At 37.2% G+C, this 15,868-nt stretch overlaps 1 protein-coding gene across 2 annotated transcripts in view; it reads right to left on the bottom strand.

The window, feature by feature from the left end:
- NPAS3 (neuronal PAS domain protein 3) overlaps nt 1-15,868 on the bottom strand; it is an 839,000-nt gene that overhangs the window by 693,080 nt on the left and 130,052 nt on the right. For both annotated transcript variants that reach the window (XM_063117798.1, XM_063117799.1), the window contains exon 2: nt 10,239-10,328. In XM_063117798.1, coding sequence (XP_062973868.1) covers nt 10,239-10,328 — 90 coding nt within the window. The remainder of the gene's footprint in view (nt 1-10,238; nt 10,329-15,868) is intronic.

Raw genomic sequence — 15,868 nt, 5'->3', positions numbered from 1 at the left:
TGCCAAAAGTCTAACCTGGGATCTCATGTCTGTAGAATATGCTCTCTTCATGGAAAACCTCTGTCATGGATGCTACTTGGTCTCAGTCATCTCCATGTAAGACATAAACTGTCATGACTTCATTATGCATGTAGACATGCACATGCTGCTGATGTACAATAAATATTTTTAGCAGAGATATTTATACATTTTTAACAATCTCTTGGTATGCTAATCCATATTCAAATTGCATGTTGCAGCTCTCCGATTACCCTTCTGGTTCATTATATTTACCTGTAAGTCACTGACAGACATTGTTTGCACTGCCATCTGGAATGCATACTGTGGTCTCCAGAACACAAGCCTCAAGCTAGTGGGAACTAACTACATCATGAAAGTGACAGGCACATTAAAAACACATTGAATGCTTTCCTACCCTACGCTGCCTGACATATACCTACAAAGCAGCTTTTACGTGGTTTTTGTAAGATGCTAAAGCACTGCCCTTCTTCCTATGGTTCAAGGTTAAGTATCACTGCAAATAACCGATAACAAAACAGGGCAAGAGAATAATAATGAGCAGAGGAGTAGGGGGATAGTTTCTATTATTCCGGGGGGGGGGGGGGAACTTGAGCAGTGGGAGGAACAGTAATTTCCTGTTTGTGATTATTAGAGTATTTGGCTAACAAAATAACAGTTTTCTGTTCTTAGTGTGATCTTACTGTCATTATGAAGTAGAAATATTTACATCAACTCTAAAATAATATTTTTTGTAATTTTAATACAGCTGTAAATGTTTGCTTTAAAAAAACACAACAATAAAAGTACAGCATCTGCATGCTTGAGATCATCAAGTCAAGTTTACTGGAATGTTATCAATCAAGACTACCTATGCACAACTGCAATCATAATTTTTACATTGATGCTGACCAAACTGAAAAGCCAAAGGCCTGGCAGAAAAGACTGAAACTTATCTGCAGTGTATCAAAACCAATCAATGTTTACGTATTTGAGAAACACATGAAATATATTAATTAATACCATTCAGGAAACATGTGGATAAGTTGCAATATATGTCAATGCAGATGGAGCTCTCTCCCCATTCTCACTTTCACTGTTTTCAGGCAATTAACAAGAAATCTATTGGGACAATACATGTTGAAAATTCCAGTACTGGTGATCTTCATTTTTTTATGTATTAATTAGTAATTATTGACATTTGTGGTGCTCCCAAGAGACTCGTCTCCCACTGACTGATCCCATGTTTTCTCTCCAACTCATCATCATTTATTATTTGTAAAACCACATAAAATGTAGTCATCTCTGAATATTCTTCTGGTTTTGTTAACATCATGTCTAAATGCATTCCAAGGCCATGCTGTTTTTGGCCAGAAGACATCAGAACACATATCTATGTTCTGTCTCTCACAGTGGCCTGGTTCAGACAACATGCTAAATCATGCTGCTTAACCACAAAACGGTTAAGGGAATGCATTATGTCTTCAATGTGCCTGACATGGGTGCAATCTAAGCCTGACAAGGTCTAAACCTACAACAGTCACCTCAACACCATTCTCAGGGCCATATCTCAGAAGATGATGGAAGTGCTTGATTCTAAGACTCCCTCCAAAGCTGTTGTCTGAGTCACCAAGATTTCAGTGAGCATGTATGACATGTGTATATCACTGCAGTGCTAGAATAATGTCATGGCTCATATGAAGACAATGAGGTGAAGTTGTTTTGACTTTTCTTTAACAAGTATATGTCTTGTTTCTTATATAATGCTTTCTTGTGAACCGCTTTCAACATATGGTATGGGATAGCATAATTTTATTCCTGTTGTTTTAAATTCTAGGTATTAATTGCTAAAAAAAAACTATGTACACATTCAGGACTCTGGGATGTGTAGAGTTCACCATTCATTTCAATGGAGGGGGATCATCTGCCTGCTCTTACTGTCAATGATGTTACGCTTACTCCGGTCAAGGAAGCTCGTAGTCTTGGCTTTATATTTGATTCCTCGCTCTCCTTTATTCCTCATATTGAGGCAGTAGCTAAATCCTGTCGTTTTTTCCTGTATAATATTGCCAGGATTCGATCATTTCTGTCTGTCTCTTCTGCCAAGATGCTTGTTCATGCACTGGTTATTTCTCGGTTGGACTACTGCAACCTTCTTCTCACTGGCCTTCCTTCTTCTCACATCAGTCCGTTGGTCTCGGTCCACCAATCTGTCGCTAAGATCATCTTCTTGGCTCGCCGCTCTGATCATGTTACTCCACTTCTGAAATCTCTTCATTGGCTTCCAATTCACTTCAGAATCCAATATAAACTTCTTCTGTTGACCTTCAAAGCTTTTCACGGTCTAGCTCCTTCCTATCTCTCCTCTCTCATCTCACACTATTGCCCCGCTCATGCTCTTCGTTCCTCTGATGCCATGTTTCTCACCTGCCCAAGGGTTTCTACTTCCCTTGCTCGGCTTTGTCCATTTTCTTCTGCTGCCCCTTACGCCTGGAACGCTCTTCCAGAACATCTGAGATCCACAAGTTCAATCGCAGCTTTTAAAGCTCAGCTAAAAACTTTTCTTTTTCCTAAAGCTTTTAAAACCTGATGTTGTTTGAATTCTATACTGTTAGTTTTACCCTACCCTGTGCCTGTTTGCATTCTCTTCCCCTCCTTGTTGCTTTACTATGATTTTATTAGAGTGTAAGCCTATGTGGCAGGGTCTTGCTATTTACTGTTTTACTCTGTACAGCACCATGTACATTGATGGTGCTATATAAATAAATAAATAATAATAATAATAATAATAATAATAATAATAATTTGCATGGATAGAACTTATAAAATGAACAGGATAATTTTTGCTAGTAGAATGCTGCGTGAACATTTGAGCAAATGTTTCTATAGATTATGTTACAGAATTATTATATGAATGCAATAAAACTAATAAAACTATTAAAATAAATTTCTTTTAAAAACTTGTATTACTCCATTATTTTTGCTAAACAGCCAATTATAATAATTAAGATACTTTTTAGAACAGAAGAACTCTCTGTGATGTGGAGGAAAAGGGTGAAAAACCATTAAACTATGGCTTTTATTATAAATTTAAATAATGTTTATAATTTGCCCGGTCAGGATAACTTTATAAGTTAGCATATGCATGGTGTGACTGGCTTCATTGTCATTTTAGATGCTCTATAGGGAACGCATAGTTCTTCAAACTAACTCTATACTCTTCCACACCCCAAGCACAATCCCATTGGCATTGCTGCTGTTCAACATCCATCCATTTAAACAAGGCTTGCACAGGCATCATATGCATGCTGCTGAAATGAAGAGCCAAGCAGTAGACTCCACTCTTCTGTCTTTCTGCCTGTGAATATGAAAACTGCTCAGCTGCCATTCTTTTGTGGATATTTATCTGGTGCCATTCCTTTTCTTGCAGATTTCAACACCAGTTTGTTACAGATGCAGAAGCTTAGTCTGTATACATGACTGAGTGCCCAGAGTGATATGAATCAAAACCTCTTCTATTAGTTTTCACCAGGTCCAAAATACAACATAATTATCAGCAGTAATCAATGAGCACTGCAACATCGTTTAAAAACATGCTGCTACCCTGAAAGCAAGGATCTTCCCACAGGAAGTATAAAATGTTACTGGCATAGTATGAGCCTGAAATTATATTTCTTGTGCTAGCATCACCAACATAAAATGGGTAAGCATTTGGATCTAAAACTGAGGTGATCCTCAGTAAAAAAAAAAAAAAGGAAAGGAAAGGAAAGGGAATTCCAAACCACACTGAGCTGCAATAACATGGGCATTATCCAATGCTGCAATGGACCAGCATATGCTATTGGCATTCCACTAGAGGTTACTTATGCTAGTGCAATATCAGTGCATAAGTGAAGTGACAGGGATCAATACTGCCCTAGATCTTCCCCTCCATAATGCAGCATACTGTGTGGCATTTGGAGAAAACTATTGTGATTAATCATTGGATTGTATCCAAAGCTTGAGTGCAAGGACACTCATGAAAGGGTAAGTTTCCACTCCTTCACATAGCTGCTGCCCCTGCAAAGCATTTCTAGAATACCTTTATTAAATATAAAAAGCTGGTTTGAAGTGGGTTTCAGATCTTTGGTTAAGGCAAATCTAGATTAACCTTGGCTAGTGTAGGAGCCCCAAGTACCACTTAAGAGAAATTAAGATAGGATAAAGGAATTTGCTCCAGGAAAGGGAAAATATGCAGGAAAGAAGCACATGTTCCTCAGGCTGGCTTTTGATTTGTTAAACATGGCTATCAGAGGGCTAACATCACACCTGCAATGGCCACAGAGTCAGATACAGATCTGTTTTCAAACCAAGAGAAAGAAAAGCTGAGAGCCAAGCATCTTGGGACTCAATATTCTTATAGTTGATTTATACATTCAGGACTATACAATCTCAGAACACAGGGGGACTCACTTGTCTGAAAGTGCCTATACTTCACTATCTCTCCGAACAAGAAAAAAATGTATGTCAGGGATAATGTCTTATCCCTAAGACTTCTCACATATAGAGAATTAAATGTTGGGACATACACGTAACAGGTAAGCAAATATCAAACTAACAAAACCCATTCTGCTCCAAAACCTAACAAAACTATTAAAATAGGCGTCAGCACATTAAACAAAAACTACCACACAGCAGGCATGGGGATGGAATTCAGCATAGACTAAATGCCTCAAGAAATAGAACTGTCTTAACAAGCTATCTAATTATCATAAAAGACGGGCCAATTGAGCCTCTCTGGGGAAGGGAAAGTACAGTGTGGGTGCTGCAGCCAAAAAATGAACACATCCATGTCTTCACAAGCTACTCCTCCAAAGGTGACAGAATAGGGCCCGAGATGCTAAATGTTGTCGGTGGGCGGATTCATATGAGAGTATATGATACCGTATTTCTTCGATTCTAAGACACACTTTTCCCCCCATATAAACATCTCTAAAAACAAGGTGCGTCTTAGAATCATGTGTGCGTTTATTATTTCTTAGAATCAAAGCTTTTTTTCTGTTGGTGGTACTGAAACTAGCGTGCATCTTACAATGATGCATTGTAAGGATCGATCTTAAGATCGAAGAAATATGGTAATTCTGCCCAGCCTCTAGTCATTACTTGAAGGTGCAATCCTATGCATGTTTAGATAGAAAAAAAGGCCTACAACTCCCAGCATTCCCTAGCCAGGTGAAAAGGTATAAGAACAGAAAGGAACACCTAATTTGAAAACAAGTCAACTATTATAAGACCTTTAACAATGAATTCATGTAAAAGAAAGTTATAAAGGAACACCTAAGAAAAATTCTATATTTGAGTACCGTTAGAAGAAATGTTTAAATTAACAGAGCTCTCTACTATTTTTTTATTTTATTTTTTTGAGGAGATCTGATCTGACTTAGATATAGGGATATATGTATGTAGCAATATTTTGGTTACTGAAGACATATTAAACCAGCCACAGATAAATGGTATACTGAGTAGAATAAATTATATTACTCTACAAAAATTAGTGAAATAGAGAAAAATGGACCTGTGTTTCTTTTTTCCTCTCTCTCCAAGGAAGACATCGGCATAATGAAAACTAGAATTAATTCCTTATGCAATAATGAAAAAAAATGTACCATTTAGAATTTAAACTGAACTCAAGGACATAAAATTTTAAAACAAGGAGTTTAGTCTATAGTAACTGTTTCTTTACTTCCCCTTCCTAATGAAAGGAACAGCCCCCTTAGCCCTTCCTTAAAGTGCAGTGAAGAGGTAGGCGGTTTTTATCAGAGCAAAATATTTCAAAACCTACTGACAATACAGTAATTTTTAAAAGTATTTTCACAGCTGGAAGCCATGTCACAGGCATCTTTCTGTATCATGGTGTCTTCATAATATACTCAAGGGCAGAAGCGTGAAGAGTCTCCCAGAATAAAAATTTAAAACACACATAAACCAGATTACTCACACAGCATTGTTTCTGTCTACAAACTGTATATTTCCAGCTAACTAGCTGTCGTTTGTAAAATTTTGCAATGTTTGCACCAAAATAAATGCCTCTTCAATTCTCACAGGTTACATCCTATTTGAAGCTGCATAAGAAATAGAAAGCAACATTCCTATTGATGCTTATGACATGATATCCAGCTGTGAACGTACTTCATTCAACAACATACTGCCTGTAGGGTTTGATCTCTTTCACTCCCTGTTTGGCAAAGCAGCCTCTTTTCATTGCAAAGAGGAGTGAAAAGGAAAAAGGAACACAGTGTGGGATTGTTCCCTTTTATTAGAAAGAGCCAATTTATCTTTGGAAGGGGAAAGAATGTTAAAGAGAAAAATTAGAATCTTACATACAGATTTATAAAAGTAAAAGGAGAAAGGTTTGCTCTGAATTTAAAAACTTAGGTAAATCCTCTGTCTTCAGGTAACTGCAGGACCTCCTGCTCTTTACTTCACATTAAAGAAAGTTAGGACAAGGGGAATCTGGGTTCTAGTAACTAGTACAATTCCTTCCCTGAGATCTCCTAAATTGTGAGATCAGCCCAGAAAAGTGGCCTCTTGACTTTTACTATAAACTAGCAATGCTTTTTCCTCCCTCTGCACTTAGAAACAACAATAGATGCATTATTAGATAAATGAGGAAATGGTAAAATTGGGGACAGGGATAGTGATATAATAGTGTATAATTCCCACACTGTAGCAGGTCCTATCAGTGCTAAATGAAATGGTGGCATTGAAACCTGAAAACACTGTATAATTCAGTTAGAGGGGTGGAGGCACATGGGGTCACTCAGCAAAAAAAAAAATAGTATAGTCCAAATACGGTCTTGGACAAATCACTATCTCCCAGTCTGCCTCACCATGTTGTTCTGAGGTAAAACAAACAAAAAACAACAACAACACTCTGGCCTAATTGAAACTAAGATACAAATATTAACAAATGTAAATAAAGGTTCCTACTACTAGAGTTTAACTAAAATGACAAGGTAGATTTCTGGTCTACAATGTGGTGCTCATGGACACCTCTTTTGGCACCCATAGGCTTCCTACCAATCCCCATTTTATCATTATGTTTTTAAGATTATATATATAAAAAACTAGGATCTTTCTATGTTGCAAAGCAAAGTGCTGCCCTCTAACATCAACTTTTTTAGGTTCAACAAAGCAGTTTGTGTTTTGGAGTTCAAGACCCACCTTTGCCTTGTACTTAAATCCTTGGGCAAGATACTTTTCTTTTAGTCCCACCACTTTGTCACCTGGGAAATCAGTGTTTTCCAGCTGGTCATGCACACTGTGACAGCCATTTTATTAATTAGCAAGCTGCCCTCCTATTCCATGGCAGCCATTTTATGATAGTGCCCACAACACTCTCTCAAAATTTCAAATTTGCTCATTGACCCAGAAAAGTAGGGGACCTCTGAGGTAGAACCCCACTCCCTTCCAGCTCTCTCCCTCCCTCCCTCCCAGACAATTTGTCAGAATGCTGGGGGCCTCTCAGTTCTAGACTTGAAGAGTCCACCCAGTATTCTCCCAGAAGCTTTAAAGACCAATGATGGATGAGACTGCTTCTGATTGTCTGTCTCCTCTCCACACTTGCAGTAGTTTTCGGGGGAGAGGGTTTTTAGGCCAAATTACAGATTATGTAGTACAATAGCCAGAATCAGAGTAATACCTGCATTAGTCTGTTTTACATATTTATATATGTTAAATTGTTCTGTGAGCTGCTTTAAGAAGTCCTAAAAGACAGCATAAAGAACTCACCACAGACATGGTACAGAAGGGCTCCACTTTTTATGGTAAGCTAAAGCAAACAAAACAAAAGCACACATCACTTGTGCTTCTACATTCCCTGCTTCTCTGTAGCATATGAAGTGGCTATGAGTAGTAACATCAAAAATAATTAGTTTTTTCAGTATATTTAACCCTATTCAAACATGCTGTACTTTGAAAGGCATGCATATATTGCAAGCATACCAAGAGTTTCCCCCTTGCATTTTTTATAAACGTAAATTGAGAATAGTATGCAAAACATAATTCTTCTCCCTTCTCAGTTAATAGCCCAGTTTGGAATTTGGCTCTCCTTTCTTTACTCTTATGACACCACCGCTAGTTTCACAGCAGTGGTACAAAGAGCCCTTCTTGATGGCTACTTTTTTCCTCCCCCAAAAAATTTCCCCAGTGTTGACTGCCATTTGTCCCCCAGATGTTTCATGGGGATGATACTAAGATATGATGTAGTGTCTTTTCCACTTCTGGTTGGTAAAGAACTGCCAGCTGGTAGGCATCAGGACCAGCTCTTGTTGCTACCACTATTAGCAAGTCCCTCTTTCAAATCACCAAAAAGACCCCCAATTTGCCATCCATGAATAGAGCAGGAGCAGCGAAATGAGAAAGACATTTTGTCTCTCCTCTGGTCAAGTGCGACAAAGTGACATGCCACTTATGCTTATAAAACACGAAGTGAGAGACCAAAAGTAAAGTTAAAGCCAGGACACAGGTAAACAGAAAAAATTGTATCCGTACTTTAATCTCCATTCAGAGGATATACGTTGTTGATGACTACAGAAGCACCAGTGAGATGATTTTAAATTTCAACATCAATTTCAGCTTATGCAAATCAGTTAGAATAATTTCATATTCACAAATTTCAATCCTTAATTTGTAGTTTTGACATATAAATCTATCTATTACCATGATAAAGCCAGCTAAGAATGACCACCTTGGACGAAGAGCACAACAACTGTACATCTGATAAATATAAATAGCCTTGACTAGGTGAGTAAGGTGCTATGTTAAACATTAAATTTAGATTAAAAAAACCTTTCTTCTTATAAGATTTCTTGCTTATTGCTAGTTATCAACTGCTAGTATTCATAAATTTGTAGAGACATCATAATAGTTAGAACTGATTATTTAAGGGTGCATTGCTATGGTCACTAGACACATTCTAGACAGCCATAGGATCTTTGGTTTCTGGGAACCAAGCTCAGAGCCAGCATTTTAACCTAGGTTCCCAGAAACCACTCTATCCACCACCACTTGTAGCTGGCACAGTTCTCACCGTGCTGTCTGCCTCTCCCATTTGGAAACAGAAAATGAAGAAGCTAAAAAGAGAGGGGCAGCCGAGGGGGCAGGAAGGGGAGGAGACTATTGGGTCTTTCCCTCACCTTCCTTGAATCTATGCCAGGATGGGCAAAATTGCATATCTAGGTGAAAATGCAGGGTGGCCAGCACACAGAGAAAAGGAGGCTGTTGTCTATCTCCATAGGATTGCACCCTGTTTATCTTCTTGTTGTAATTTAAAATCATTCTTTGATCTATGTATGATCAGGTTTCATTCATAAAGGCCTTATTTTCCATAATCATTTAATTTGTAGTCATTCTATACCTTATTCTTTCTGTAACTGGCATATAATGAAATCTTAGTAAAGTGTTGGAAACTTCAAATTATCCTGATTTAGAACTAGAATAAACCTATTTCTGAGCATAAACTGCTGGATCAGGCCTACTTTTTAAATGGAAAATGGAAAAAAAATACCCAACTACTGTGAAACAGTAAAATATATATCTGACTTTAAGGGTATTAAAACTCAAACTATATTACATTTTCTTGTTCAGGCCAATATCTGACTATAATGCTTTCCTCCGATAAACTTTTAACGTTCTCTAGTCACTAACAAATTCAAATACTGCTAGACAAGGGACAAAGGCAAATGACTGAAAAAGCAAAAGGACTCAACTTCAATTTAACTGTCCTGTAAGGTACATACTAATTAGCTTCAAAGCTATGAAATCCTAGCTAGCATGTTAAGTCTGCTACATGACAGTATAATTTGCCTTCTTAAAGGATTATGCAAATTACAACTCATCATTCCATTACACGACTGAAAAAAGTGACAGCTAATTTATACATAACACACCTTTCAAATCCCTAAGATGTGAAGCACCTGTGCAATATACTTTGCCTAGGTTTTTCTGAGTTTAAGTACTTGTTTACTGCAATATACAGAAGCATACCTAAGAGATTTAATAAAGTCCTAGAGGTTTATTTATTTCCCTTTTAACTTCAAGAGCACAATTCCCAAGTATGAAAACAACATATATCTGTCCCCAATTTCAAAGGTATTTCATTCAAGCAGAAGTATAAGTTTTCAATGCACGTTTAACTTCTGAATAGCGGGACAGCACTAATGCACGAGCCAGAAGAAAGACTCACACAGATTTCAACATACTTCTGGTAGGTAGATTCACAGTAGATTCCGTCATATCTGTAGATTTTCCTACATTCTGATTGGTTGGGCAGAGGATGCTGGACAGTTATTCTGTAGAGGTATCAAAAACAGATATACATGACTAGAGATTCTCTACAGTCAACTGTAATGCAGGACAATTAGTATTTTGAAAGGCACTACTGTTATATGTTACATCTATCTCATCTTGTTACACTGACTAAAGATATATATATATATATCTTTAGATATATATCAGATTCCATTTCTGGAATGCAGCTTAATTCTCAATCAGAATAATTTTTCTTGTTAAAATGGCAAAAATTGGGACACACAAATTATTCTAATTATTTAAACTAACAACAGTGTACATATTTAAAAGAAGTATGATATAACACTTAACTAACTTAACACAATCATCTGTCTTTACACTTGGGGGCATAATTCCAAACTGAATCCATCAATATTCACACAAACAAACGTGTCAATTTCAGTTTCTCTCAATTTCTCATTTTTACAATCTTAACTGTTTTGCTCCATTTCCGCATCAGTTTGAGATTTTAAATATCATCATCATCATCATCATCATCATCATCCTGTAAGCCTGCATGAAAATTTGGGCAGATTTGCGGGCAGATTTCTCCTAAAATACACATTTTGGCAACACATTTTGCCGAATATATGCATTTTTTGCAAGCAATTTCCCCTAATATAATGCATTTCGGTATCTTACTGCATTTATGTATGTTGTGCATTTTTTCATTGAAGAACTGCATTGCAAAATTTGGAGAATTGCAAATATCAACGTATAACTGTGTTTCAAAGTTCATGTATTGGTTCTGAAACTGCAGATTAGGTAAATTAGTATAAAAATGCAAACCAAACCTAACCAATATCTCCCCCACCCCTAGTTCAGGCTGATTCATAACTTTAAATTACAGCTACCTAACAGGTTATTAATGTTTCCTGTGATGATCAAAACAAAACTAAGGCCAGTGACCTCATCATTATAGGACTGGGGCCTGCCACATAATTTTAGAGTCTACAATTAACCATTCAGTTCAATGTTCCTTTTAGTTTAAATTAAGAAATTGCTCAAAAAACACACACAATTAATTATTGATTTTAACCCTTTTGGCTATATTCATGGTTGCACAGCATCATTCATTATAAATAATTAGCCTGCAATTTAAGTAATTCATTTTCATTTTTAGCTAGTTACTTTTAATAATTTCTCTACTTCTTAGTGGTAGCCCCCTGATTAAGAAACTATCTCTCAATGAAGTCCGCCTGGAGCCAGTATTATCTTTTCAGGGCCAGGTTAAGACGTTGCTCTATTCTCAGGCATTTGGCAACATTTGATAAGATTTTTTAATCAGTTCCAGGGATTTCTTATTTGTTGATTGTTAAAATTGTTTGGATATATGTACATGTACGTTGTCTATTTATATATTTGCATGAAAATAGTTTTATACTATATACAATATTGTATTTTTAAGTTTTTTCATCTTTGTAAACTGCCCAGACAGCTTTGGCTATTGAGGGGTAAAGAAACATAATAAATGAATGAATGAAATGAACAGAACAGAACCATCAGAAGCAAATTCTGCTTTCATATTACCAAAGTATTTATTCATATGAAAGTTATCTGTTTGATTAGCTTTACAATATATTTTATTTATTTTATTTATTTATTACATTTTTATACCGCCCAATAGCCGAAGCTCTCTGGGCGGTTCACAAAATATACTTAAGTATATCAACATAATTGTTTCTTGATACTTATGTATTTAATTATTTGTATACAAAAATTAAAAGTTGTGCTTCCTAACAATTGTTACATAATTGATATATTACAGGTGATGGGAAAATTTGGGAAACTTGGTGTATTCTGATTGGGATCCCTATGAATTTTTCTAAAGTTATATAAACGCTCTTATTATTTCCTCTTTTTCACCCATTTTTCCTTATAAGACAGCAGTGGTTTCAATAAAATATCATCTACAACCTGTTGCCCTTCAAATGTTTTGGACTCCAACTCTAATCCACCCTAGCCAGGATGGACATTTGTCAAGAATACTGGAGGTTGTAGTCTGGAGGACACCAGGTTGGGGAAGTAAAGTGATTCATCTAAAGTGATTCATCACATCCACATAAATCTCATCTAGACCCACTTTTTATGTCAATTATAACGCACAGCATAAAATTAACACAGAAACTGGCCCATTCTGATTAAAAAAAGAAGTGCTTGTTCTCAAAGTACTATGGATCACACATGGAGTATGTCAATACAATATTCACTAATTGCTTTGATATTTCATATATATACATAAATTATTCCTAACTCTTATATAGTAAATTTATGAAACAATCATTTCTATCTATTATGTAAGTGGGTACCAGAAACTAAAGATTAGCTACTAGATGGATTTCAATCACTCCTGTAACCAGGCAAATCTCTTAGTGAAGCCATTCAAAAAGTAGATAATCTGCACGGGTGTTTCTGGTTAGGAATAATAATCTTTTTCATAAAGCCAGTTGAATGTTCTGTCTGTGGAACTGACGTTCAGACAGCCTATCCCAAATTAATTTTGATAACTCGTTCTTCAGCACATTATGTCAGCAGGGAGGGTTGATCTCATAAGTTCCATATAAAAATTGATTTTGCCCAAGATCAAACTGTATATTGGCTATTTACTCTGGGTACTGTATATTCCTGTTCCATTTTATGCTTTTAAATTGATTTCTTGTATATATATATTCTCAGAATTGAAAATTAAAGAACTGAATAGTATTTGAGCCTAATCAATTTGTACTGGTTAACTGAAATCACTTTCAGCTTGGTTTTTGAAAGGTTTGTAAAACAAATGTTCTCATTCTGACTTAAGCTATTTGGCCACAACAAGCCCTCATTGTTCCTTCTCTTAAGACAGTAAAAGGTTAATATTTTTATATAACATATGCACTACACTAAAGAACACAGCTACAGTGATAAGATATTTTCTGAACGCTAGCAATAAAACTCCACACTGTGAAAATCAAACAAAACCCATTTAATATTTATATCTTCTTTTCTTTGCTACAAGTACTGTATAAAAAAGAAACTGTCCATTCCATGGCCTGTTTTTCTTTTCTTTTTTTAAATACATGCTTTCACAAAAAAAGTTCCCAAACATCCTTTCAAATACAGCTGTATTTGCACATCAGACAGTTTGTCCTCCCACCTTGACATGTCACTTCAACTCTAGATGGACCCATCATATAACTTGAGTTGGAACTTTATGTGCATTTACATACATGTGAAACATGTAAAGCTATGACTAATTTTAACTCACAGGGCAGAATTTAAATAATTAGTTACAGGAAGTCAAACTAAAGGAAAAAAGAAGGGAAGAGATGGTTAGAGGCAGAGTAGTAAATTGTTCCATTTTTGCAGGTAATCTAAATGCAAACTAGAAGCAACTTATCATGAGAATGGATTTTCCACCATCTGGTCAAATAACAGGGGATTTGTCTAGTGGCAAGCAAAGAATGGAATGATGTGAGAAAGATTAGCGGGCAAGTCCTACAGTTGGCTAAAATGTATTTTGTGCAAACAAGAACAGATGACGCCTTAACAATTACACCTGTCAAAAACTCCAGAAAGCAATCCATCTCTGAACAGCCCAGTTGAAAACAGGCTAGTTCATAACAAAATGAATTTTTTTAAACAATTGCCAGCCATAACAGTTTGATGCATGACAAGCTTAGGAAGTCATGTTCCACGTTCAACTGAAACCTTAACTAACTGGACCCTGGCTTTTTGTGATAAGTAAGATATTAAACTGGAAAAAAAAATCCTTTCTAAAGTAATGCAAATAACCAGCAGCCTTTCAAAGGCAAAGGAATTCAGACTTAAACCATACTTTTTACCTATGCTACCACCATGCAGAGGTATTTTAAACATTCTCAGAATTATGGCTATGGTTTGGGGGCACGTTTCCATGTCTATGTATGAATTTAGCACTAGTCTTTATCAGGCTTTTAGGTCTCAACAGTAATCAGTGAACTCTCTGGAATTTTATATGTCAAACAAAATACAGTATACAGTTCTGGGGGCTTGAAATTTCGCCTGGCCTTGAAGAGCAAATCCTACTGAATAAATTTCTACAGAGAAGATGTTACCTTCCAGCAGAATATATGGAATGAGATGCATAAATTATATTTTGCTTAATGTAACCTGGTTCTTATTATTCTGCTGACCATTTGTATTGCTTTTTAATGGGCAATATCAGCATTTGTAGTTCGGTTCAAAATGTTACACATAGTCTGAAGACTGCTGTTTTTTGAGTATCCTTAACTAGTTTGCAGACTTTTGTCTTTCTTTGGTGAAATAGTCTTCAGACTGTAATATCAAGCCTCCCTAAGTAAAGGCAATGTCCATTTAAGCCTTCTCATTTTAACCTAAATTAACAACTGGAAAAATACTTTCATCCTTTCCAGCGGCAGCACACTGTCTCTAGCATTATGTTCTTAAGGGTGTGGAAACATCAGAAGTTGCTCCACCCAAGTCCATTCCAGTGCAGAAGCTGGATGTTTTCTGGCATAATCGTATGTCTGAAGGAAACTGAAAAAAATACTCCTTGGCTGGGACTACCTTCAAATACCTATCCTATGCTCAGCTGTGAAAAAGACAACAGAAGAGCCAATCACATACTGCCATGCAAAGGGATACCCCAATACCTTGTGATGTTAGAAGACAGTCTTGCTCTTTGCTTGAGAGCAGCATTAGTTGTCATTGAAGCTGTGTATGTTCTGAGAGCAGACCCCTAGGCCATGTCTACACCAGCCATTTATTCCAGGATATCAAAGTCATCCCTACCGGGCCACATGACTCACAGCTGATCCCGCTGTGATCTCGGCTCCACCACTCAGTTTTTCAGGAATATCATTGACTGGTTTTGTAGCGGGGGGTTTCTGGCTCTCTCGCTACAATCCCGAAGTCCATGGCTGGTGTGACCCCCTTTCACGAAGCTCTTGCTGTTTGGAGTGAGCTCCTGGCTCAGCAAACCGCCAACCCACTGTAAGGGGCATGTCCAGCAGTTTCAGAGGTGTGCAGGAGGGGACCCGTCAGCCATTTTTGGCACATTTTTTAATTGGTTATGGGCATGTTGTGGCGCTGTTTATTTTAACACAAATATATCTCTGTGCAGCATTGCATAATCGCAGGACCTCCTATCCACCCCATGCATAGCTGTGATTTTGCGTTCATGTGCATCCCTCCCGATACGTAAAAAAAATCCCACTAGTCGTATCATCTGCATATTCCTTCCCATTCCTCCCAATCCACATGCAGAAATGCCGTCGGGGGACACACATGCTCCCACAATGGCTCTCCTTTACTCGCGGGAAACTTCCCTCATGTGTGCCTCGTGAGTGGCCATCGCAGAAACGGGAAAACTCTCAACCACCCCTCCTCCCTTGCGAAAGGGCAGTAGGTGTAGATTAGGCCCTAGTCAGTGCAAGGAGCAGGGATTTGAAGGGAGTGAGGAGAATGATTGCCCATAGCCTCTAGTACAGTGGTTCTCAACCTTCCTAATGCCGCGACCCTTTAATACAGTTCCTCATGTTGTGGTGACCCCCAACCATAAAAT

Source organism: Elgaria multicarinata, chromosome 2 (assembly GCF_023053635.1).
Source record: "Elgaria multicarinata webbii isolate HBS135686 ecotype San Diego chromosome 2, rElgMul1.1.pri, whole genome shotgun sequence".
NCBI lineage: Eukaryota > Metazoa > Chordata > Lepidosauria > Squamata > Anguidae > Elgaria > Elgaria multicarinata.
The sequence above is the reverse complement of the archived record's forward strand: the minus strand, read 5'-3'. Positions and strand labels throughout refer to the sequence as shown.